Genomic DNA, 21989 nt, shown 5'->3' on the forward strand with positions numbered 1-21989 from the left:
ATAGCTGCTCAAAGTGGGGAGATTTAGACAAACTCAGACAAAATAACTGAAAGTCCCTATTTTTACAAAATTACACACTTAATTTTTTCTTGTGTGGTTTTTGTTTTTGTTTTTGTTTTTGTTTTGAGACTGGTTTTCCCTGGCTATTCTGGAACTCACTCTGTAGACCAGGCTAGCCTCTGCTTCTCAAGTGCTGGGATTAAAGGTGTGCACCACCACTACACACTTTCAATACATGGTGTCATAGAGTAAGTTTTCTCATTCCAAAATGGATGAATGGGACTGGTTTATTGTTCCATTGCTGTGAAGAAACACCATGATCAAGGCAACTCTTATAAAGGAAGACTTTTAATCGGGGCTGGTTTACAGGTTCAGAGGTTCAGTCCATTATCATCATGGTGGGAGACAGCAGCATCCAGGCAGGCATGGTGCTGGAGAAGGAGTTCTATCTACATCCTGATCTGTACGCAGCACAAAGGCAGACAGGAGGTGGCTCTGATTCTATACTAGTCAGAGCCTGAGCATGAGACCTCAAAGCCCGCCTACAAAGTGATGCACTTCTTCCAACAAGGCCACACCTACTCCAATAAAGAAGCCACACCTCCTTATAGTGTCACTCCCCACAGCCAAGCATTGAAATACATGTGGGGACCAAGCCTGTTCAAACTATCATGTAACAAAAAAAGACTGGAGTAAGACCAGAGCCCAGCAGGGTAAATGCAAATCCTGTAGCTCTGCCATGGGGGGTGGGGGTACCAAGAATCCAGACAGATGTCAAGGTGCCAATGGGCTTGGGTAGCTCTGCCCCTTAGTTCTTCCACTCACAGCACATGTAAGCTAACTCGACACCATGCCTACAGCTTTCCTCAACAGCCTAATAGCCCTATCATCTCCATTACAACTTAAGCTTTATCCTCACAGTTTCATGCAATGGCTTCTCAAGGCCTCTTTGCAGGAGATTGAAACCTGCCACACATGACCTGGCCTTAACAGCTTCCTAGAACCTCGTGCAAGCCTCTATGACCATGCAACTCCTACACTTTATGCCTGTAAGACCTGCAATGTGTGGATGCTGCTGCCAAGTTCTGCTGTCAGCCTGGTGTGGTCTGGTCCTATCTACCGCAGCTAGAGTGGGCTCCGTGCTCTCCAGCAGCCAAAGATGAGAAGAGGGTTCCTCAGTGCAGGCTCTCTCCTGTCAAACGAGTCTGCATTTTCACAAGTCGGAGCATCTAATGGGTGGGCTCGCCTTCAGAGCCCATTTCCTATCGCCCCAGAGCGTCCCAGAGCAGAATGTCATGGTTCTCTTTAATGGCTCTAAACTCCCACAGTTGCAGCTGCTTTGACGCTGCTTTGGCTGTAACTCTAATGTCACCTCTTCTTTGAGAAGCTGCACACATCATATCTTTGCTCTGCATGCTGCGGTCTCTCACTGCAGACCTGCAGAAGAGTGATGAGCAGGAGCCATGCTACAGTCTGAAGGCTGTCTCGCTGTCTTAATTACTTTTCTATTGCAGTGATAAAACACCACAACCAAGGCAATGTATAGAAGAGTTATCTGGGGCCCGTAGTTGCAGAGAGTTAGAGCCAATGGCCATCAAGGCGGAATGCATGGCAGCAGGCAGGCAGGTCTGGTGCCGGGACAGCAGCTGGAAGCTTGCACCCAGGTCCACAAACAGAAAGAGGCAGAGGCAGAACAGAGGAAATGATGCAAGTCTTTTGAAATTCCAAAGCCCACCCCTAGTGCCACGCCTCTTCCTAATCCTTCCCAAACAGTGCCACTAACTAAGGGCCTAGTATTCAAACATATTAGCCTATCGGGGACATTCTCATTCATACCACACACCTACCATGAGATTCCCTCTGCCAAACAGATTAGTCCATTATGTCTGAATTCAGCACCATTCAAATTCGCAGGACATGGGCAGAATAAGCTCAAATTCTTTTCCAGAATATAATCTGAATCACTTCTAGTCCATTTCCTAATAAAGTCATTGTTCCTTTCTGAAACGTCATGTGCTGGGCTCCAACTGTCTGCATATCTCTCAGTCTTTACCAAACTGGCCCATTAAACTCTTCTTATACCATTCTAGGGCTGAAAAAAACTCTTTCACATTCCTCTTATAAACCAGTTGCAGAGGCCTAAGAACCACATGGTCAGGTTTATAGTATCAACCCCACTCCTGGTACCAGTTTTCCATATTAGTTACATCCTCATTGCTGTGACAAAGTATCTGGTAGAAGAAACTTAATGAAGGAAAAGTTTAGTTTGGTTCATGGTTTGAGGTTGCAGTCAGTGTCCTGTTTTATAAAAGTATAGGGAGAGAGGGGAATGTGTTTGGTGGATGTGTAATCAGGTGTGGGGGAAGAGGGTGCCTCTGCTGGCCCATGCTAAGACATCCCTTCCCCCTGAGGGATCAGCCATATATAGAATAGAGTTTATTCAGGGCATGGGGAAGGAAATTGAGAGACAGAAAAAGGCAGAGAGAGAGAGAATAGAGGAGTAGAGGTGGGCCATGAGCACATGGAGAGAAAGGGGGTAGGGGAATGGAGAGAGGGGGGTAGGGGAATGGGGAGGGATGGGGAGGGGAATGGGAAGAGAGGGGGAGGGGAATGGGAAGAGAGGGGGAGGGGAATGGAGGGGAGCAGTAACAGGGGACAGAGCAGGAGCAGGAGAGCAAAAGAGAGAGGAGGGGGCAAGCAGGCCCTTTTATAGTGAGTCAGGTACACCTGGCTCTCACCAGGTAACTGTGGGGTGGAGCCTAGACAAAATTCAGTCAGTCAGTATGGTAGGAAGGCATGGTCATGGTGGTAGCAGTAGTGGAGGGGGTTGGCTATATTTTCTAGATGATTCTAAGTCCTGTCAATTTGGCAGCCGAAGTTAATCATCACACATAATTACCCACAATGGTAGCATCTTTAATATCTAGCATAATTCCAAACAGAAAAGTAACACTGGGACCACAGGCCCAAGCTTACATCATTTCTTCGGCTATGCAGGCTCGGGGAAGCATGCAAACAGGAGTCTGCTCCTTTATAGCCACACACAACCCCCAGCAGAAGAGTTCTTTGACAGAACGGGAGGCATGAGAGAGGGAGCAGAGACCTGGAGTGGACCAATGCTGGAGAGAGTGGCAGGGAAAACAGGAACATGAGAGCTTCCTGCAGGAGGTGGCCTGTAGCTGGCCAGGACATGACCCTCAAAGATGATAAGATGATGGAATTGGAGAAGGAAGGGCACCCAGGTATGGCTCGGGACAAAGGGGAGAGGCTGAGAAGACAACTCAGAAACATGCCAGAAACAGGGCATGAGGAGACCAGGGAACTGTATGGTGGGGGACAAGGACTTGTTAAAAGAAGGAAAAGCTGAAGCCACACCCACTGTGGAAACTGTGCTGAGGGACCTCTGGGCACAGAGACTAGAAAAGGTTCTGTGGTCCTTGTTCTGTCCTTCACTGCAATCTTCCAGGACTGAATGGGGCAGCCACTACAGGCTCTGCTCAGCCCAGGCCTGAGAAACCTTGGGAGCTGGTGCGTGCCAGCTTCCCTGTTTACAGTCAACCTGGCAGAGGAGAGGAGGGAAGCCGAGACATAAGGAAGGGGAGGGGTGGCTGCTGGCAGGCTGAGCAGCCCTCCCCTGCTCCAGGAAACACTGAAGTCTTAGAGCTACCACCAGTCTTCTCAGGCCTGACTCCCACCTCTCCACGCGCCATGGCCACAGTAGTAGACAGCAGGCCCTCGGGATTCACCAGCAATAGCTGCGACCCAGGCACAGCCCGAGAGCATGTGCAGGCTGTGACCCGAAACTACATCACCCACCCCCGTGTCAGTGAGTATTCGTGTCCAGCTGGTGAGGGGAGTGGGCTGCTGGGGTCACTACTTCTTACCTCAGAGAGAGAGGACCAAGCCCTGGGGAGGAGATGAGAGACTCTGAGGCCAGAAGAACTGTGCAGTATCACCTCTACCAGTAAAGCCTGTACCTGGGTCACCTCTGCAGGTGGCGGGTGGGATGGAGGTCCCCATGCAGGCTGGCCCAGAGAGAGGGCTGAGGAGCAACTGTCATCCTCAGCATCCTAAGGTCCAAGGTCCAGAGAGTGCTTGAGAGATTGAGAAGTGGGAGCGAAAGCAAGACAGACAGACAGATACAGATAAATAGACAGCTTGAGATTGAGACAGAGACAGAGGGATAGAGGAAAGGAGGGAGAGAGGAAGGGAACAAAGGAGGGAAGGAGGGAGGGAGAACACAGGTAAACATGTATGAGTGAGGAAATGGATGAGTAGAGATGTGTGTAGCAGTATAGTCAGTGGGCACTTGGCTTGAGGAATTCAGTATCCAATGTGTTGTCCCAACGGATGCCTGCATCATCTTCTGGAGGGGGGAGGGGAGAGAATCTATCCATAGAAACGTGGGGGCAGGCACAAAACGTGCAACAGCATGTGTGTCATGCTTGTACACACAGGGTGGAGGTGAGGTGTGTGTGTGCGTGCACGGGGCACACACTTGAAAATGATGTACGTGTGTGTTCAAGTGGATTCATGCTTACATGAAGTGTAACTGCAGTAATGTATGTATGCCGCTGGAGTAAGAACATGTATTGGTTCACACATGGTGTGCCTTTCTCATCCGGCCAGTAGGCAACTGTGCTGGGTCTGGAGGGGTGGGGCCCACAGCGTCTCCTGGCAAGGCCCACAGGGCCAAAGCCACCCCTCATGTTCTTGTCCAAGGTCACTCTCCCTGGCCTGGTAGTCTCAGGCAGCCCAGCTCTCTGGAGCAAACCAGCCTAAATGGCCCCAGCTGAACAGAGCCCGAGGCTCCTTAACAGGGAGTGCTGGGGGAGGGAAAGGAGCTAGTCACAGGCCACTCCTTCTTCACCCTGACTCCAGAGCCACCCAACCCCATAGAGGGGGTGCAGTATCCATTCACAGCAGCCCAGCAGCCATGGCTGAGCTCAGAGCAAGCAGGTTGCCTTTCAGCCTTCAGGGAGCACAGCCTTGGGCACTGGAACTGGCTGAGGCTGCCACAGACACATTGTACACCAACTACTGAGGTGCAAGGGGGCAGGCCAGGTTTCTCAAAGAAGCCAGAAGGCCCTGCCTCATGAACACAGAGTCCAGAGATAGCCTCCTATATAAAAGCTTGGGGCATGAGAACCCAGAAATCAGAGGAGAGAGGGCACCAGTGTGCCCAGGTTTGGGGCTATTTGATACCCTGCCCCACAGGCTCTCCCACCTTCCAGCAAAGGAGAGCTGCCAGGTTGGGTGGGGCAGGAGTCTGGACCTCCAGGCTCAGCTTTCCTTCTGGAATGTGGCCTTACAGGGATCTCCTGGGACAACCTTGGTGCAGCCGCTCCTCCAGGTGCCTCTTTCTCCTCCAGGTGGGAGGGCTCAAGCTAGAGCAGCCTCTCACCAGTTTCCTCCTGCAGGGTGGGGTGGGGGGCATGTTTATTGTCAACACACAGTAGGTTCTGACACCCCCCCCCCCAAGACAATAAGATCATGCTCACAGTGAGTGGCACAGCGCAGGCTATGGAAGGATGCCTTCCAGGTTCTGCCTTGGCGCCATCACCTTACCACAGACAGTTCTCAAGACAGTTCTGACAGGATATCCCTTGAGGATTGGCTAGCCCTCCAAGGATACCCTCCTAGCCTGGGTCAGCCTAGTTCCTCATTCCCCTCCATTTATCTTGGGTACCTGGAAGATGTTCTTCCTGAGAGGTGTGGAGAGGAGTGAGTGGGAGGTGCTGTTCCCCTTAGCCTGGTAGGCTGTCTCCCTCGCCCTCCTCTCTTGCTGCCAGGCACTCTTCTCTGAAGCACCAGTCATTAGCTCAGGCTGGAGAGACAGGGAGCCTAGGAGATGGGCCAGCCCAGAGGCTCAGGACCCCAAGGGCTCTTGTGGCTTTGCATAGAGACAAGTCTGGCCATCACACAACTGTGGTGAGAGAGTGTCTTAATGCTAGGCTGAGGGACAGAAAAGTGGAGCGGAACAGGGTTGGGACTAGGCATGCGTGCTAGCAACATCCACCCTGGGAAGCAGGCCCTCCTTGCCTGGAGGAGCTACCCTTCCTCCCCCAAGGTCTCTGCTTATTGTGGAGGTGTGGCATCTTGGGGTCGATGGGTAGATGTGGAGCATTACATGAGGGGAGAGGGTGTTCAACTTGTGCAAAGGTGCAAGAGTTGGAGGGAGGGAGTTACAGTAGGGTCCTAACAAGCAGGCTTGACCAGGAAGACCCATCTTCCAGTGGTGACCCCTCCCTCAGGCCCCCTAGCTGGGGGAGGGGTCACCTGGGGGAGGAGCAGGATCTGCTGCCCTAGGGTTGCCCCAACCCTGGCCTCCAGCCTGCTGGGGGGTGGGGGGTGGGGGATGGAGGGGGAGGGCTAAGACTGGACAGTGCAGGTGTAGCTGGGCCTGCCCTAATTAGGGCCTTGTAGGAGCCCTGCTGAGTCTTTCAAGGGAAGACTGCTGGGCCTGAGGGGGTAGGGAGCTCTCTTCCAGCCTACAGCCCCCAAAGCAGCTCCAGCGCCAGGGACAATGGAAGGGGTTAGACAGAGCAGAGGGAGTGTCTGCTGAGTCTGGGGAAAGCCCGCGGAGCCATTGAGCGAGTGCCCTGAGGTCAGAGGAGCCAGCTCGCTTGGGCAGCTCATCATCCTGTTTCTTTCTTCAGGGTCAAGTGGGACATCCCTGGGTGGGCAGTGGCCATAATCCCCCAGTGCCCCGGAGCCAGCTGCACCTCTCCACTTTAGTTCACCTCTCCATGCAAGGGACACAGTCAGGGTGACCGCCAGCAGGGAGATCTTTGGTGCTCGGTTTCCCTTTGCCTGAGTCCAAACTGGACAACTAAAAGCTAGGTGTGCTGGCATGCCTATGCGCCCAGCTCGTGGGAGGATGAGGCAGGAGGATGGCCACAAGCTTGAAGTCAGCCAGGTCAACAAGAGTGACTTTGAAGCAAGCCTGGACTGCGAATGCCAGCCAGCTGCCACTAACCCAGGCAAATAAATGACAACTCAAAGGGAGCAAGAGTGAAACCGTATCAGTCATACACACATACACACACACACACACACACACACACACACACTAAAACCAGATGGCTCTAAGATCTAGTCTCGTGTTGGGGGTCTATAATCCCTCAAGTTGCCAGCCTGTGGTTCTGGGGATTTTCAGCAGGGAGAGGTTGGGTAGACATGCTGTAGGAGGTAGGCAAAGGGCAAGACCTGAAGGGCTTGCAGTCGCTGTTGAATAGAAAATGGTCCGTGGGTAGCTTTCTACATCGAGGGCTCCATACTACAGCGGGAGAACTGTGTCTTCCTCCAGTCACTCTGCCATCCCTGTCTAGAGCGAGTGTGCTGAGATGACTCAGAGACCTCATAGGGGTCACCACGTGGTCTGGACTGAGCAAAGCTATGATCTCCCTACCCAAGTCCCAGAGGCTGGTAGGCCAGCAGTGCTGCCCCCCCACTGCCCTTCCTTCATAGAGCAGGGTGCCCAGCCTCGAATCCCTAACCTCCATCTGCAGGTACCCTCTGTCCAGGCAAAACTGCTGCACCTCAGGGTTAATAGAGATTTCACAGGGCAGACTGTGAAGTCTTGAAGTTGGGGAGCAGGCTGTCACAGAAGAAAGCAGAAAGGCCTGTCTCCCTAGATTGTAAGACTAGAAGCCACTCCCTTGGGCTTTGGTGGCTCTCTTCCCCTCCTGAGACACGACACTCTGACCCACATACCTGGCAGTCTCTGACGACTGCTGTCATCCCCCAACTCTATGGATCTAGCAAAATGCCAGCTCTCCTCAGGCTTGGTCGCGCGCTGCTCCTGGTCTGCCTCTGCTGGTCTCACCAGCTCCATTCTATCCCATTATCACTGTGTATAATTTCATCAGAATGTATGCCATGCGGCCCACCAGCCACCCCCCACCCAGTACCATACATAATCTTTCTCTCATCTTTTCCTCTGTGGTCCTCGGAGGCAGGCAGGAGCTCGGAGCGTGGCCCCAGGCTGGGCACCAGGATTCCCATTTGGTTTGGGACCAAGGTTGAGATACCTGTTGGTTCTGATGTGGGACCCATGGGAATACCGAATCATGGGACCAGTTAGTGCCTTCCAGAACTCAACCAGCCCTATGCACTGCCTTGTGTCTGCCTTGTGTTGAGCACAGCAGAGGCCATCTCTAACAGCTCTCCCCACACTGGAGCCAGCCTAGGGGAGCCATGAAGCTTCGCCAGCCTCTCTGTCCCTCAAGGCACTGGGAAGCTAAAAATAATAATAAGAATAATAATAAAAATAGGGCTTCTTTCAACTCTGCCATGGCTCTTTCCACAACTCCCTGGGGCTGCTTGGAAGACTCCCCTAAACTTGAGGGCATCCCCTATTTGACATCCAATCAGTGCCTTAACTGTTTATATATATATATATATATATATATATATATATATATATATATATATATATATAGAGAGAGAGAGAGAGAGAGAGAGAGAGAGAGAGAGAGAGGAGAGAACTCTGTAGCTGTCTTCAGACTCACTGGAAGACAGCATCAGATCCCTTTCCAGATGCTGTGAGCCACATTGTAGGTTTCTTCTAAGGAAGCTAGAGATGGAAGAAGAGAAGGAGAAGGAGCCTCCAGGGGCGTGTGCCTGGCGATGGATGTAGCAGTCCTTCCTTGAGACTGGGCGCAGCAGGGGGCAGCTGAGGGGGAGCCATTGGCCATGGGTGAGAAGGCTGGCCTGAGGGACAAGTGCAGGGCAGGGAGCTGGCCCTTCACTGCAGGAGGGCTTCCCTTGGATGCTTCCTTTGATAAAGGTAGACCTCCTTCAGGGGCAGGGGAAGGGAGTCAGATGTCCTGCACTGGCCACCTGAGCTCAGCCTTGAGTTTTGCAAAGTCCTTACCCTGGGAAGGACCTTGCAAGAGCAGTAGAACACCTTTGCACATCTGTTCCTTCTGGTGCGGACATTGTGAATGCAGCTTAGCCGGCCGGGAGGGCACAGCGCTGGCTTCTTCTGGGGCCAGGCATGCAGTGTGGGCTGATGGGAGCGCAGGGCAGGCCTGCCCTGATCTGCCACAAGCATGCCAGGGACTCTAAGCCAGGCTTTTCCCGGTCCCAGGCCTGTGGTACCCACCTCCCCTGAACTCTGTGGTTGTGAGTGACCCACTTCCTTCCCAGCACCCCAGTCATCTGGTCTGGCTAAATTCATTGTCTCTAGCATGTTACTGGTACACCCCAGAATCCCTGACAGAGACTAGCTATGGTACTCCCTTGCCACAGACATGGGACCGTGTCCTCTTCAGAGTCCCCAGCTTGCCTCAGCAGGACCAAAGGTAGGCTTCCTGGCTGACAGTCTGTGGATCTTACCCTGGGAGCTGAGCTCTCTTCTCACGTGTGTGTGTGTGTGTGTGTGTGTGTGTGTGTGTGTGTGTGTGTGTGTCTGTCTGTCTGTCTGTCTGCCTGTACTTGTGTGTTATGTCTTCCTGGTAACACCTTTCCCTCCCCCACAGGATACTCAGTGAGCTGGTGGGACCCAGGGAAGGCCTTGGCAGAGGCAGCAGAGGGCTCCAGCGCCCTCATCCCACAGAGCTCATCAGTGCAGGGTGAAGGGAGGCAGTGGGGGCCTGGGGAGGGCCCAGGAGGCAGCAGCTGTGGCCCAAAACCTTTTGGAAAATTTGAGTGGAGTTGGGAAGAGGGAGTAGGAGAGGTGGGGGTTGAGGCCAGAGGGGAAGCACATGGGGCGGGGAGCTCAGCAGGCCGGGGCAGGGCTCGGAGGAGGCCTCTGCCCCCATGCCCTCCTCCAGCATCCTGCAGGTGTCGAGACAGTGGGGGGTCTGTGGCAGGGGCTTGACCCTTACAGCAATGGTGGCTGGTGCTGTCACAGCTAATGACCCTGATGGCCCAGGCTGAGGAAGACAGTGGGGGTGTGCAGAAGGCGGGAGAAAGAATGATCCATTCTCTCTCTCTCTCTCTCTCTCTCTCTCTCTCTCTCTCTCTCTCCCTCTGTGTGTGTGTGTGTGTGTGTGTGTGTGTGTGTGTGCATGCATGTGCGCGCACACACACACATGTGTATTCTCTTGGGGGTAGAGCGGGACTTAAGGGTGAGACCCTCACACCCCCTCCCCTCCCCCAGCCTACAGGACGGTGTGCAGCGTCAATGGGCCTCTGGTGGTGCTGGACCAGGTCAAGGTAAGACTCTTCAGTCTCTCTGGCCCCTAGGCTAGATCCAGGGTTTCCTTTAGGCTGTCTACCCAGGGACCTTGTCTTAATTCTTTTTAATTCTGTTGCTCCTGCTAAGTTTCTCCTTGTCTGTGGAAGGCTCTAAAAACCAGAAGCATGGGGGGAGGGAGGGCTGGGGTGAGTGCTAGCCTGGGAATTCTGTTTTACCCCAGCTGGCCCTTCTTCACCTCTTGGTCTCTCCCTCTCCTTCTCCTGGCCTACGGGCTGCAGAATAAACCCAAGGCCTTATGTGCACCAGGCAACTGCTGAATCCTGAACTGCATTTCTCTTTGTCTGGTTTTGTTGAGCCGGTTTATTGCCTGGGTTTGTTTTGTTTTGCTCTGTTTTCTTCCTTTTCAGGCTGACAGTCCGATCTCTCCAATGAGAGGACAAACTCTGGGGACAGAGGTGGTTTCTGATAAGACCCCAGGCTCACAGGGAAGGGGGCAGAGGAGGAAAGAGTGGAACTTTTGCGTAGCACTCATTTTCTTTCTCTCTGCTCTTGGGCGCCCTCGTGTGGTTGAGATGCCAAATGGCTGGGCTTCTGAATCTCTTACCACTTCCGAGTAGTTAAGGTTAGGAAGGGCCACTCCTAGAGCAACCCCCACACCGCGGGATCTAGACCACTAGAAGAGGACAAACAAAACCGTTCGGTGACAGTCATCGCTGAAAATCTGAGAAGGGAAACCCTAGGAGAGTGGCCCCACCCTGGTTACTAGTCTATCCCAGACTCTCCCCAGACCCGTAAGGTCACTAGTGTGTGGCCATAAGGGGTCAGAGTGACAGCCACGACAATGATAACTTCTGGCACTAAAACATGTCACCAAATGTTATTATATTTTAATAGCAAAAATAATGCATGCTCCTTGTACCCCGTGAAACAAAGGGAAGACTGTTAATCAACTGTCCCATTGTCTCCAGCTCTGGAGTCTGTGCTCATATACAGGTGAACAGCACAGGTGTAGAGTGACACCTGTGCCCCTGTTGGATGGTGACCAAGCAGGCTGTGTTTCTGGGTATACTGATATTTGTGGGGCTTAATCTTCAATGTCAACTAGATTTTAGGATCACCTAGGAGACATGCCATTTGGGTGTGTAAGAGCATTTCCAGAGAGGTTTAATTAAGAATTAAAGACTTGCCCAGAATGTGAGGGCATCATCCCATAAGGAGGGGTCCCAGGCTGGATAAAAAGGCGGGGGGGGGGGGAAGGGGGGACAGAGGCTGAGCACCAGATTTCATCTCTCCTTGTGACCAGCCGTCTCAACTTCTGCCCAAGCCTTTCCCATGGTGAACTGTATCCTCTCAGACCATGAGCCAAAACAAAGACTTTAAGTTGCATTTGTCAGACAAAGAAAAAGAAAAAAAGCACTAACATGACTTATTAGAAATCCCATTCTGTTTTCAGGTTCTGCTGCTAGAATAATTCATGAATGCACATCGTTTTATACCGATTCTCTCTGTGCTATAAGACAGAGCTACAAAGAGAACTGTGTGTCTAAAGGGTAATTGTAAAGATAAATACATATCTTTAGATAAATATTGGCAGCAGCTAGGTCTGGAGCAGTGAGAACTTATTTAGCAAGCTCACCACCTTGGATGCTACCCTCAGTACCACAGTAAATATACAGATAAATATCGCTGTGAGGCAAGACTGCTTGCTCTGAAGGGTGCAGTGACCCAACTCCCAGCAGGGTCTGTGGAAGAGCCCGCCATCTTATGTCCCTGTAACCCTCAGTGCGTTCTCATCTGTGATATTACTGTAAGCAAGCCCTCTACCCTACCCTGCCCCTCCCCCCCTTTCTCTCTTTCCTCTTTCTTTTCAGAAGCCATCAGAAGGCCAACTGCAGTTAGAGGATATTGTGACCTCTTAACTGCTGAGCCATCTGCAGGACGCCTTAGACAATTTTTTAACTTTCATCTCCAACTTTTAGGATATTGATTTTAAACCTTGTAATTCATTAATAAGATGATCTTCACTGTAAAGTTCCCTGTTAGAGTAACCTCCTGCTCTGAAATCAGCCCTATGTATCTATCTTCATGGTTTTGTTTTGTTTTGTTTTGTTTGTGTGTGTGTGTGTGTGTGTGTGTGTGTGTGTGTGTGTGTGTGTGTGTGTGACTTGGCCTTCTCTATCCATTGCTTAACTTCATTTGTGAATGTTCAGTTGGGATCTGGGGATCTCTGTCTGTGAGTCAGCAGCCTCCAGTTTTCCCATATTGGTTTTATTTTGGTGTCAAGGTCTCACTTGACTCATAAAATGAATTAAACACAGTATCTTTTGAAGAGCTTAAGAAAATTTCAAATTATTCTTGCTTGTTAAGATTTGCTGGCACAACTCTCACTGGTTGATGCTTTAAACTATTTAATAGCTTTAAAATTATATAATCAGCCAAGAAAAGTGTCATGTACCTTTAGTCCCAGCACTCATGAGACAGAAGCAGGTAGGTCTCTGAGTTCAAGGCCAGCCTAATCTACAAATCAAGTTCCAGTTAGTCAGGGTTATATCACGAGACCTTTCTCAAAAAATATTGTGGCCGGGTGGTGGTGGTGCACTCTTTAATCCCAGCACTTGGGAGGCAGAGGCAGGCGGATTTCTGAGTTCAAGGTCAGCCTGGTCTACAAAGTGAGTTCCAGGACAGCTAGGGCTACACAGAGAAACCCTGTCTCAGAAAACACAAAACAAAACAAAACAAAACAAAAAGTATTGTAAGATTGTTCTGCCTTTCTATTAGTTTTTAATTGGTTCTGGTTTGAGTTATAGTCTCCTAAGTCTTCATTCATTTCTTCTAAATTCATATATATATATACATATATATATATACACATATATATATATGAATATACATATTTCTTTTATTGCTTTCTGAATCCGATTAGTAGAGCTTGCTGTGGTTTTTCCAATAGCTATTTGTTCTCTTTTCTTTTAAAGATTTATTGTATGAGTGTGTGAGTGTGTGTGTGTGTGTGTGTGTGTGTGTGTGTAAATGAGTGCAATGCCCACAGAGATCAAAGAAAGTATTGGCTCTGGAACTGGATCCTCCAGGGCACTCTCTCTCTCTCTCTCTCTCTCTCTCTCTCTCTCTCGCTCGCTCTCTCGCTCTCTCGCTCTCTCGCTCTCGCTCTCTCTCTGTCTTATAAATAATGTTTCCATGAGCATTCACATTCAAGATTATATGTGTTTAATTCTCAGGTAGATATCTAAGAATAAAACTTTTGAGGTCAAATGGTAACTCCATTTTAACCTTTTGAGGAACTGCACAGTGCTTCCCAAAGTGCATTGGTTTATACTTCACCCAGAAGGTTCTGATTTCTCCATATCCACAGTAGTATGTGTTATGTGTCATTATTGTTATCATCATCATCATCATCATCATCATCATCACAGTCACCCTAATAGGTGTGCAGTGGTATCTCAGCATGGTTTTGGTCCTCGTTTTCCTGTTGATTAAGGAGGATGGGAACATGTTGTTCCCTGCCTAATGGCCATATCTATATCTTTAGAGAAATGCCTATTCAAATGCTTTAATCAAGTCCTTTTCATAGTAGGAGTCCTTTATATACTTTGCTTATTGATCTGACTTGTGTTTAAATTCCTAAGTATTATACAGATATCAGTGACACCCCCCCCCCGAACCCCACTCTATAGCTAGGAATGGGCTGTCTCTCATTAAACAGACATCAACCCCAGCTCCATAACTAGGAATGTGTATCACTGGTTCATAGTGACACCTGGGAAACAGGGAGTCTTTCTTCTGGTGCCAAGTGTGCTTCTCCTTGGGGCTCAGGAGGCCTGGGTGGCTGCAACTGTGTCATCACCCCCACCCCTGCCTGGCTGTGCTCACAGCTTGCTTACCTGTGTGGCTCCCGCCCTGGTCACAGCTGCCTCTGGAGTGGGGCTTAGTCTTAGCATTCTTGTTTTAAAGAGGAAAAAGCTACGGCTCATGAGTTAATGGCTTCAGGGCTCAATAATCACGTAGGTGATTAGATGCCGGCCACAAACTTGCACTAAGGAAGGAGCTTTGGCTCTAACACGTGCTTCTGATTAAAGCCCCAGTTCACTCCAGGGTGCCCCTCCCAAACGAGATCCCCTTCCTCACCCCAGGGCACAAGAAAACAGACAGTAGTTTAAGATCAAAAGGAGAAGAAACAGGGAGGTGACATGGCTTCCCCCTGGGTGGCTCTTCTAACAGTTTGCCCAGTATGCTGAGATTGTCAACTTTACCCTCCCTGATGGGACTCAGAGGAGTGGCCAAGTGCTTGAAGTGGCGGGGACCAAGGCCATTGTTCAGGTAAGTGTGCCAATTCTAAGAACGAGCTCACAGTTCCCAAGCTGTCATACAAGCCTTGGGGGATGGGGGGTGGGGGGGGAGAAGGACCTATTTCCCAGAGAACACCCTGCTCGGAGCTGCGCACTGAGGACCTACAGTGGGAAGCCCCACTCTTCCCAGACAAGCCACTCAGCAGTGATGCCTAACTCACAGGTGTTTGAGGGGACCTCAGGGATTGATTCACAGAAGACCACATGCGAATTCACGGGGGACATCCTGCGGACTCCTGTGTCAGAGGACATGCTGGGTAAGAGTGGAGAAGCAGAACGCATGTTTCTCGGTCTTCCTGGCTTCTCTGGCAAAGCTCTGTATTTGTATTTGTATGTTTCCTACGGCCTCTCTGAGACCAGAGGTCTCTCTCTGTCTCTGTCTCTCCGTCTCTCTCCCTCCCTCCCTCTCTGTCTCTGTCTCTCCATCTCTCTCTCTCCCTCCCTCCCTCTCTGTCTCTCCATCTCTGTCTCTCTCCCTCCCTCCCTCTCTGTCTCTCTGTCTCTCTCCCTCCTTCCTTCCCTCCCTCTCTGTCTCTCCCTGTCTCTGTCTCTCTCTCTGTCTCTCTGTCTCTCTCTCTGTCTCTCTCTGTCTCTCTCTCTCTCCCATCTCTAGTGTAGGGCCTAGCATCTAGATCATGCTACATAAGGAAAGGATGAGGCTAAATCATTCCAGGTGCGGGTTGAAAGGGATGCCTAAGCCCTTCTTTACTGAGCCTGCTTCTCTTATACGTGATCCTGGGTCCGGTCCAGTGTTCAGGATGACTCCAACATGCCTTGTGTGTGGCAGCTGGGGACTGAGGAGGGACTGAGATTCTGAAGGGTTATGGGGAGCTGGTGGCCTTGCAGATGCTGGGAGCACTGATGTCTTCCCTTGTCCTTCCCAGGTCGAATTTTCAATGGCTCTGGCAAGCCTATTGACAAAGGGCCTGCTGTCATGGCAGAGGAATTTCTGGACATCAATGGTAAGAGCGTGGAGGCTGTACACGGCTGTGAGGACACAGCCCCAGCAACTGTCCGATCTAAGCCATCTTTTCTACCACCTTCTCTTGGAAGTCCTGCACAGTTCCAGGCCAAGCAGTACCAACCCCATGGCTGATCAGATGACCAGGCAGATCAGCAAAGGCCTCTCTGTCCTCAGATCTACCACAGAGCCCCAAACTGCCCCTAGAACTCCATCCTGTCATTGCACAGCACCCCCAGATATTAAACTCTATGGCTTTCCAATCCAAAAGCTCTCTCCCAAAAAGCTGGGACTGGGAGTAGGCACAGCAGAGACAGGGCCCTTCCCAGGACCCCGGCTGTTCTTGAGAAGACCTTCCTGACTTCCCCAAGCTCAGCCCATTGGTTTTCTGATAGAGTAATGGGGGCCCGTGGAGCCCCCTCATTTGACCAGGCTACACACCAAGCTAGTGGTAAGACACACATCTGTTCACACCTAGTCTTTGAACCACCCTCTGGTTCTCTGAACCTCACTCAGGTGCCCAGGTGTTGAGGAGAGCTGTCAAGCTGAGGGCCTCACTTTCCCTAAGGCTCTAGGACACCGCTATCTAAGATGGCGTGGACCCATGCCTGTTTAAACTTGAAACCGCCTCTGGCACTATTCAAATGAAAGGAAATTTCATTTTTAAACTGCGTCTGATATGCACAAGAGAAATGGGTGTGACGCTTGTGCCTGGGTGACACTGCACACAGAGCACAGTTCCATCGTTACAGAAGCGGCTGTTAAACAGGCTGGTTGGCCAACAGAGACCATGGGGGTCGGTGGTACAGGATGGGCTGGAGCCTGAACCTGGCTCCACACTCACTCTCCCAGGCCAGCCAATCAATCCCCACGACCGAATCTACCCCGAGGAGATGATCCAGACAGGAATCTCCCCCATTGATGTCATGAACAGCATCGCCCGTGGCCAGAAGATTCCCATCTTCTCTGCGGCTGGGCTCCCCCACAATGAGGTAAGGGATGCATAACCAAGGACCAGGGGCAACCGGAGGCCTGGCCTTGGGCTTCTAGGCGAGCACCCAACACTTCTGTGCCAAGTGAAGAGTAGGCATCACCAGTATCTACCCTGCTGGTGCTTCTGGCCATCAAGGTCAGGGTTGCATCAGAGACACTCCCAACACACACAGTCACATGTGGGCTCAGGGAAGGGCTACATGCTGCCCCTAGTAAATGGAGTGCTCATGGGTTTCAGAGAGTCTAAGAAAACTCCAGTGTAAAAAGCCTGCTCAGCTAACCCACAGCCTGCTCTAGTCAGTCCCTGTACTAGTAGTAGTGTTTGCCCGGCTACCGCCACCAGACATGAGCCATGCGGTCCTCTCAGAGCCACTGACGTGACCAGGTTTTGAGATAGCCCTTCCTCACCATTCCTGACCATGCTAACTCTCTTTCAAGAGTCTCCCTCCCCAACACATGTTGGTTTGGGACAGAAGGATCATATGGCCACACTTTTTTTTTAGTCTCACATGGTTCCAGCAGGCTTCCTCAGATAAACTGCCTAAGATCACACCAAGACTATATTTATTGTTCTTTGGGACTCAGCCCTACTCCTTGTGACAAGTGCCTTCAACTCCTTAGTAGCCAAAAGAGCAGACCATTCCCAACCCTGGGAAAGACTGCAGGATTCAGGGCAGTTCCTTGCTCTTCTGGGCTTGGAGGCTCCCCGTCCAAAGTCTCAAACAGTCCATCCTCCTCCGAGACACTCAGCAGGCCAGACACGGGCTCTGGCCCTGATGGTCTCCCTCCTGGCCCATCCTGTCTCAGATTGCAGCCCAGATCTGCAGACAAGCCGGACTGGTGAAGAAATCCAAGGCTGTGCTGGATTATCATGAAGACAACTTCGCCATTGTCTTTGCAGCCATGGGGGTAAGGGAAGCTGGAGGCAAGTTCTAGAAGCTGTGGGAAGCAGCAACAGAGCCTATTCTGATGAGGGACACCCAGTCCTGCATCCCGAGAAGCCCCTAAAGCTCAGCCAGTTTGGAGGCAGAGACCACAGCCTGACCAAATGGGCAGGGAAGGACTCAGTGACCAGGGCAGGGTGACCTTGGGGTATCCCAAGGGCCATTGCACCTATAAGGTGGGCCATACTTGACCCAGAGAAGGAGCCCAGAGGGCCTACAGAGACAAGATAGCTTCTGGAAGGGGGTACCATGGGTCCTCAGAGGGTTCAATGAGAGGGTGACAAGCTGTACTGGGAAGTAACTAGCCAAGGGAAGGACAAGAAGAAGCTAGGTGTAAAAAGAGGCTGATAGTTTTGGTGGTGGCACCTAATGAGTCCTTCTTGAGCCCCAGGGCCACCTCAGTGACTATTGACCTGTGACCATGTGACTGTTAAGCTGGTCAGTCCCCAAGATTTGCTGAGAAAAGCTAGGCATGACTAAGCCCTGCCCTTGGCCACATGCGTGCCTGGGCCTATAGCTCTCCTGGCTATGTGTCTAGGTGAACATGGAGACAGCCAGGTTCTTCAAGTCAGATTTCGAGCAGAATGGAACCATGGGAAATGTCTGTCTCTTCCTGAATCTGGCCAATGACCCTACGTGAGTGTTTCTATGTTTGGACTGCCTTCGGGGCCTTTCCTCTAGGAAAGCCTAGACCTGGGATACTGGGGGTTCAGAACACCCCAGAACTACAGCCACGAGCCAAGGCTTCTAGAGTAACTCTTGGCCTTACAGATATGGAGATCACAGCCTGGGGCATGCTAGGGAGCCAGGCCAGGACCCCACCTGCCCCTTTGCTTTCCTCATCCCCGTACCACACAGCTATTCCAGTCAGGGACCCTCATGCCTGAGTCGCCCCCACAGGAGACACCATTGTTTGTGACATTTGTTTAAGAAATGCTCTATTTTGAAAGTTTTGAAGATGGAGGTTTAAATCTTGGTTCATATGAATGAAACTAGAAGCCTAATAAACTATCCCAAATATTAAGTAAGTAACAGAACTCTGAAGGCTGAGCTGGCTTTGCTAAGGAGAGATCCACAGACCCAGAGCCTTAGAACGGAGAGTGGCCAAAAGGAAGCATGCTCAGGAGAGTTTCGGGGGGGGGGGGGGAGGACGGTTTGGGGCTCTTCCTGGACAGTGGGAAAGGGAACATCTGTATTGCCAGAAACATCCACTCTTGAGAACCGTTGTCTTGACCAGATGACCTTACCCCTAGCTCTGGGGTATCATGGAGCCCAGGCCTGGGCCTCCAGGTTTCCTGAGCACTGCTGTGCTTGGCTTATAGGATTGAGCGGATCATCACTCCACGTCTGGCGCTGACCACGGCGGAGTTCCTCGCCTACCAGTGTGAGAAGCACGTGCTGGTCATCCTGACTGACATGAGTTCCTATGCGGAGGCTCTGCGGGAGGTATGGTGGCTAAAGGTGTCAGATTCAAACCACCTCCTTCCTACCTCTCTCTTGCTCTCACATCCACCCTGATAAACAAAAGGATTCTTTCATCTGGGCCTGCTCCTCAGTGAGGCCTGCTCCTCAGTGAGGCCTGCTCCTCAGTGAGTCTGGGGCTCAGTCACAGGCTGGCCATTCCTCTTCTACCTCACCCCAGATCAAGCTCCTAATCGCCCTTCCTGAATCTCGTCTTTCATCTCCTGAAATATCCATTGTTGTGGGTGCTGCAGGTTTCAGCTGCCCGAGAAGAAGTGCCAGGACGGCGTGGCTTCCCTGGATACATGTACACAGACTTGGCCACCATCTATGAGCGAGCTGGCCGTGTGGAGGGCCGGGGTGGCTCCATCACCCAGATCCCCATTCTCACCATGCCTAACGACGGTAGCCTCAAGCACCCCTGCCCTCCAGAGCCCTCCCTCCCTTTCCACCAGCCACCCCATCATTCCCATGATTAAAGTGGAACTCGCGTGTCCCTTGTAGATGAGAACCCACCCAGTCCCCAGACACTGAGGACAGGGCATTTGCTTGCAGATATCACCCACCCCATCCCAGACCTGACTGGCTTCATCACAGAGGGACAGATTTATGTGGACAGACAGCTGCATAACCGGCAGGTACTGTTCCCTCCCAATATCCACCCCCTTCCCTCCACATCTGTTCCCTTGCCACCAGGACATTGGAAAGTCCTGTATCACACCTGTGCAAGAAGGAGGAAAGGCCAGCACAAAGCTACAGCGTCAAGAGCTAGGTACAGGGCGAACCTGTGTTCCACAGCTAGCCTCAGGCTAGCCCCCTTGTCCTTGAGAATATGATCCCAATTCCCTGGGCCCGTGTTTATCTATCACAGCAATGTACTGAGCAGTGTGTGGCTACACTAGCATACATGAAGATATGGAAGCCACCAAATAAGAAAGCATGTCTCTTTCTGCTACAGTTATCTGCTTTGACGGTACTAATAGAGGTAACAGGGCTGGGAGTGTAGCTCAATTGCTTCAGAGCCTGCCTAGCATGTAGGAAGCCCTGGGTTCCAATCCCAGCATTGCATAAACCAAGCAAGGACACAGCCTGCAATCCTAGCGCAAGCCTGTAACCTTAGGGCTAGGGAAGCGGAGGCAGTAAGATCAGAAGTTCAAAGCCATCTTCAGTTACAAAGCACGTTTGAGCACAGAAGAGACCCTGTCTCAAAACATGGACACACACACATGTGCACACACATTACACACACTTGCACACACATACACCCACATGCACAGACACATACACACGGATGCTATTAGGCTTCAACTTGTTTGTGCAAATCAAATAATCAAATGTTTTAAAAACAGTGTTTCGTTGACTAATTTCACGCCATTACCCCTAGCTCCAGTTTCCTTCCTTCATGGATTCACCTAAATAGACAAACCTCAGTCTCTCCTGCCTGGTAATGGAGGCCTAGAATCTATGGGGAATTGAGCAGGTGTAGTGTGGCCGCTCTGCTCCGCTTGATTTTCTGCAGGATGAGTAGGAGTGTCCTGAGAAGGGTGTGGAGGAACAGGTGTATGGAAGGAGAGCTTCAGTCCCATTATCCGCCCCTCTCCTGTGCTCACAGGTCTACCCACCCATCAATGTGCTTCCTTCCCTCTCGCGACTGATGAAGTCAGCCATAGGCGAGGGCATGACCAGAAAGGACCACGGAGATGTCTCCAACCAGCTGGTAAGGGGGGGGGCAGTGGGTGAGGGTAACCCCGATTTAGAAGCTGAAGTTCTGAGCCTTGCCTGGACAAGAAGTTCCTGTCCAGGCAAAGCTGGTCTCCAGCAAGGGGAGCTCAGCCTACACGTTGCCCCGTTGCCCTTCCATAGTATGCCTGCTATGCCATCGGGAAGGACGTGCAGGCCATGAAAGCGGTGGTGGGAGAGGAGGCGCTCACCTCCGAGGACCTGCTCTACCTGGAGTTCCTGCAGAAGTTTGAGAAGAATTTCATTACCCAGGGTGGGGCTTGGCGGGGAGGCGGGGCCGGGGCCGCCCAGCCCTCTCCTTCTGAACCAGAAGTCCTCACGCTTCTTCTTCTTCTTCGCGGTCTCCAGGTCCCTATGAGAACCGCACAGTGTTCGAGTCGCTGGACCTGGGCTGGAAACTGTTGCGCATCTTTCCGAAAGAGATGCTCAAGCGCATTCCTCAGAGCATGAAGGACGAGTTCTACTCTCGCCAGGGGGCGCAGCAGGACCCTGCGTCCGACACGGCGCTCTAAAGCAACACCCAGGGGCAGCCTTCTCACTTAGGCTTGAACCCATGTTTTATGGGCTACATTGACAGGGGTGTATTTTGGTGTAGGTGGGTGGGTGGGTTTTTTTTCTTTAGAGGCTTGTGAGAATGGAAGCAATTCGGGGGGAGGCGGGGATATCCAGAATATTAAGCAGGCATTCTTACTACTGAACTCCACTTTAGACCTGTATTTTTATTTTAGAAGCCACGCCTCCAAAGATGTAACTGAACTGGAAAAAAACAAACAAGCAAGCAAACAAACAAACAGTAACTAAGACGAATTTGTCTCTAGTGAAGACAAGATTGGGAAAATAATTTGCTAACTGTTGAAGGTGCAGATTATATCATGTCGTTTGTAAAAGTATTTAAAAAGAAAAATCTAGTTGGGCACAGTGGAGCACTCTTTTAATCCCAGTACTCGGGATGCAGTCAGGGCTACATAGTGAAATTTTGTCTCAAAAGAAAGAAAGAAAGAAAGAAAGAAAGAAAGAAAGAAAGAAAGAAAGAAAGAAAGAAAGAAAGAAAGAAAGAAAGAAAGAAAGAAAGAAAGAAAGAAAGAAAGAAAGAAAGAAAGGAAGAAAGAGAGAGAGAGAGAGAGAAGGAAGGAAGGAAGGAAGGGAGGAAGGAAGGAAGGAAGGAAAAAGAAAGGAAGATAGGAAGGAAGGAAAAAGAAAGGGAGATAGGAAGATGGAAGGAAGAAAGAAAAGAAAAAAAGAAAAAAGTACGGAACCCTCAGCGGAAGGGGTACCAGGACAGAGTTCCACTCGGGAATTATTTATGTTAAACTGAGAGCTGAGCTGGTGCGGCTGAGTGGGAGTCTTCACAGCGTTCAGGAAACCCTGGGTCCCAGCCC

At 51.0% G+C, this 21989-nt stretch overlaps 1 protein-coding gene across 1 annotated transcript; it reads left to right on the forward strand.

Moving 5' to 3' along the window:
• Positions 1 to 3708: 3708 nt before the first annotated feature.
• Positions 3709 to 21122, forward strand: Atp6v1b1 (ATPase H+ transporting V1 subunit B1). The gene is made up of 14 exons (XM_052174117.1): positions 3709 to 3826; positions 10109 to 10164; positions 14384 to 14482; positions 14675 to 14768; positions 15396 to 15473; positions 16325 to 16464; positions 17273 to 17374; positions 17948 to 18045; positions 18732 to 18855; positions 19125 to 19275; positions 19426 to 19508; positions 20483 to 20587; positions 20734 to 20863; positions 20959 to 21122. The coding sequence occupies exons 1-14, from the start codon at positions 3709 to 3711 to the stop codon at positions 21120 to 21122; spliced, it is 1542 nt and encodes a 513-aa protein (XP_052030077.1).
• The last annotated feature ends 867 nt before the right edge of the window (positions 21123 to 21989 follow it).

The sequence above is a fragment of the Apodemus sylvaticus genome, chromosome 2 (genome assembly GCF_947179515.1).
Source record: "Apodemus sylvaticus chromosome 2, mApoSyl1.1, whole genome shotgun sequence".
In the NCBI taxonomy this organism is placed as follows: domain Eukaryota; kingdom Metazoa; phylum Chordata; class Mammalia; order Rodentia; family Muridae; genus Apodemus; species Apodemus sylvaticus.

Excerpts from the sequence above, each read along its gene's own strand:
- Atp6v1b1 (XM_052174117.1), top strand. The coding sequence starts at position 3,709 with ATGGCCACAGTAGTAGACAGCAGGCCCTCGGGATTCACCAGCAATAGC. Across the intron at positions 3,827-10,108 it reads CATCACCCACCCCCGTGTCA|CCTACAGGACGGTGTGCAGC; the intron begins GTGAGTATTCGT and ends CCCCTCCCCCAG. Across the intron at positions 19,276-19,425 it reads TCTCACCATGCCTAACGACG|ATATCACCCACCCCATCCCA; the intron begins GTAGCCTCAAGC and ends ATTTGCTTGCAG.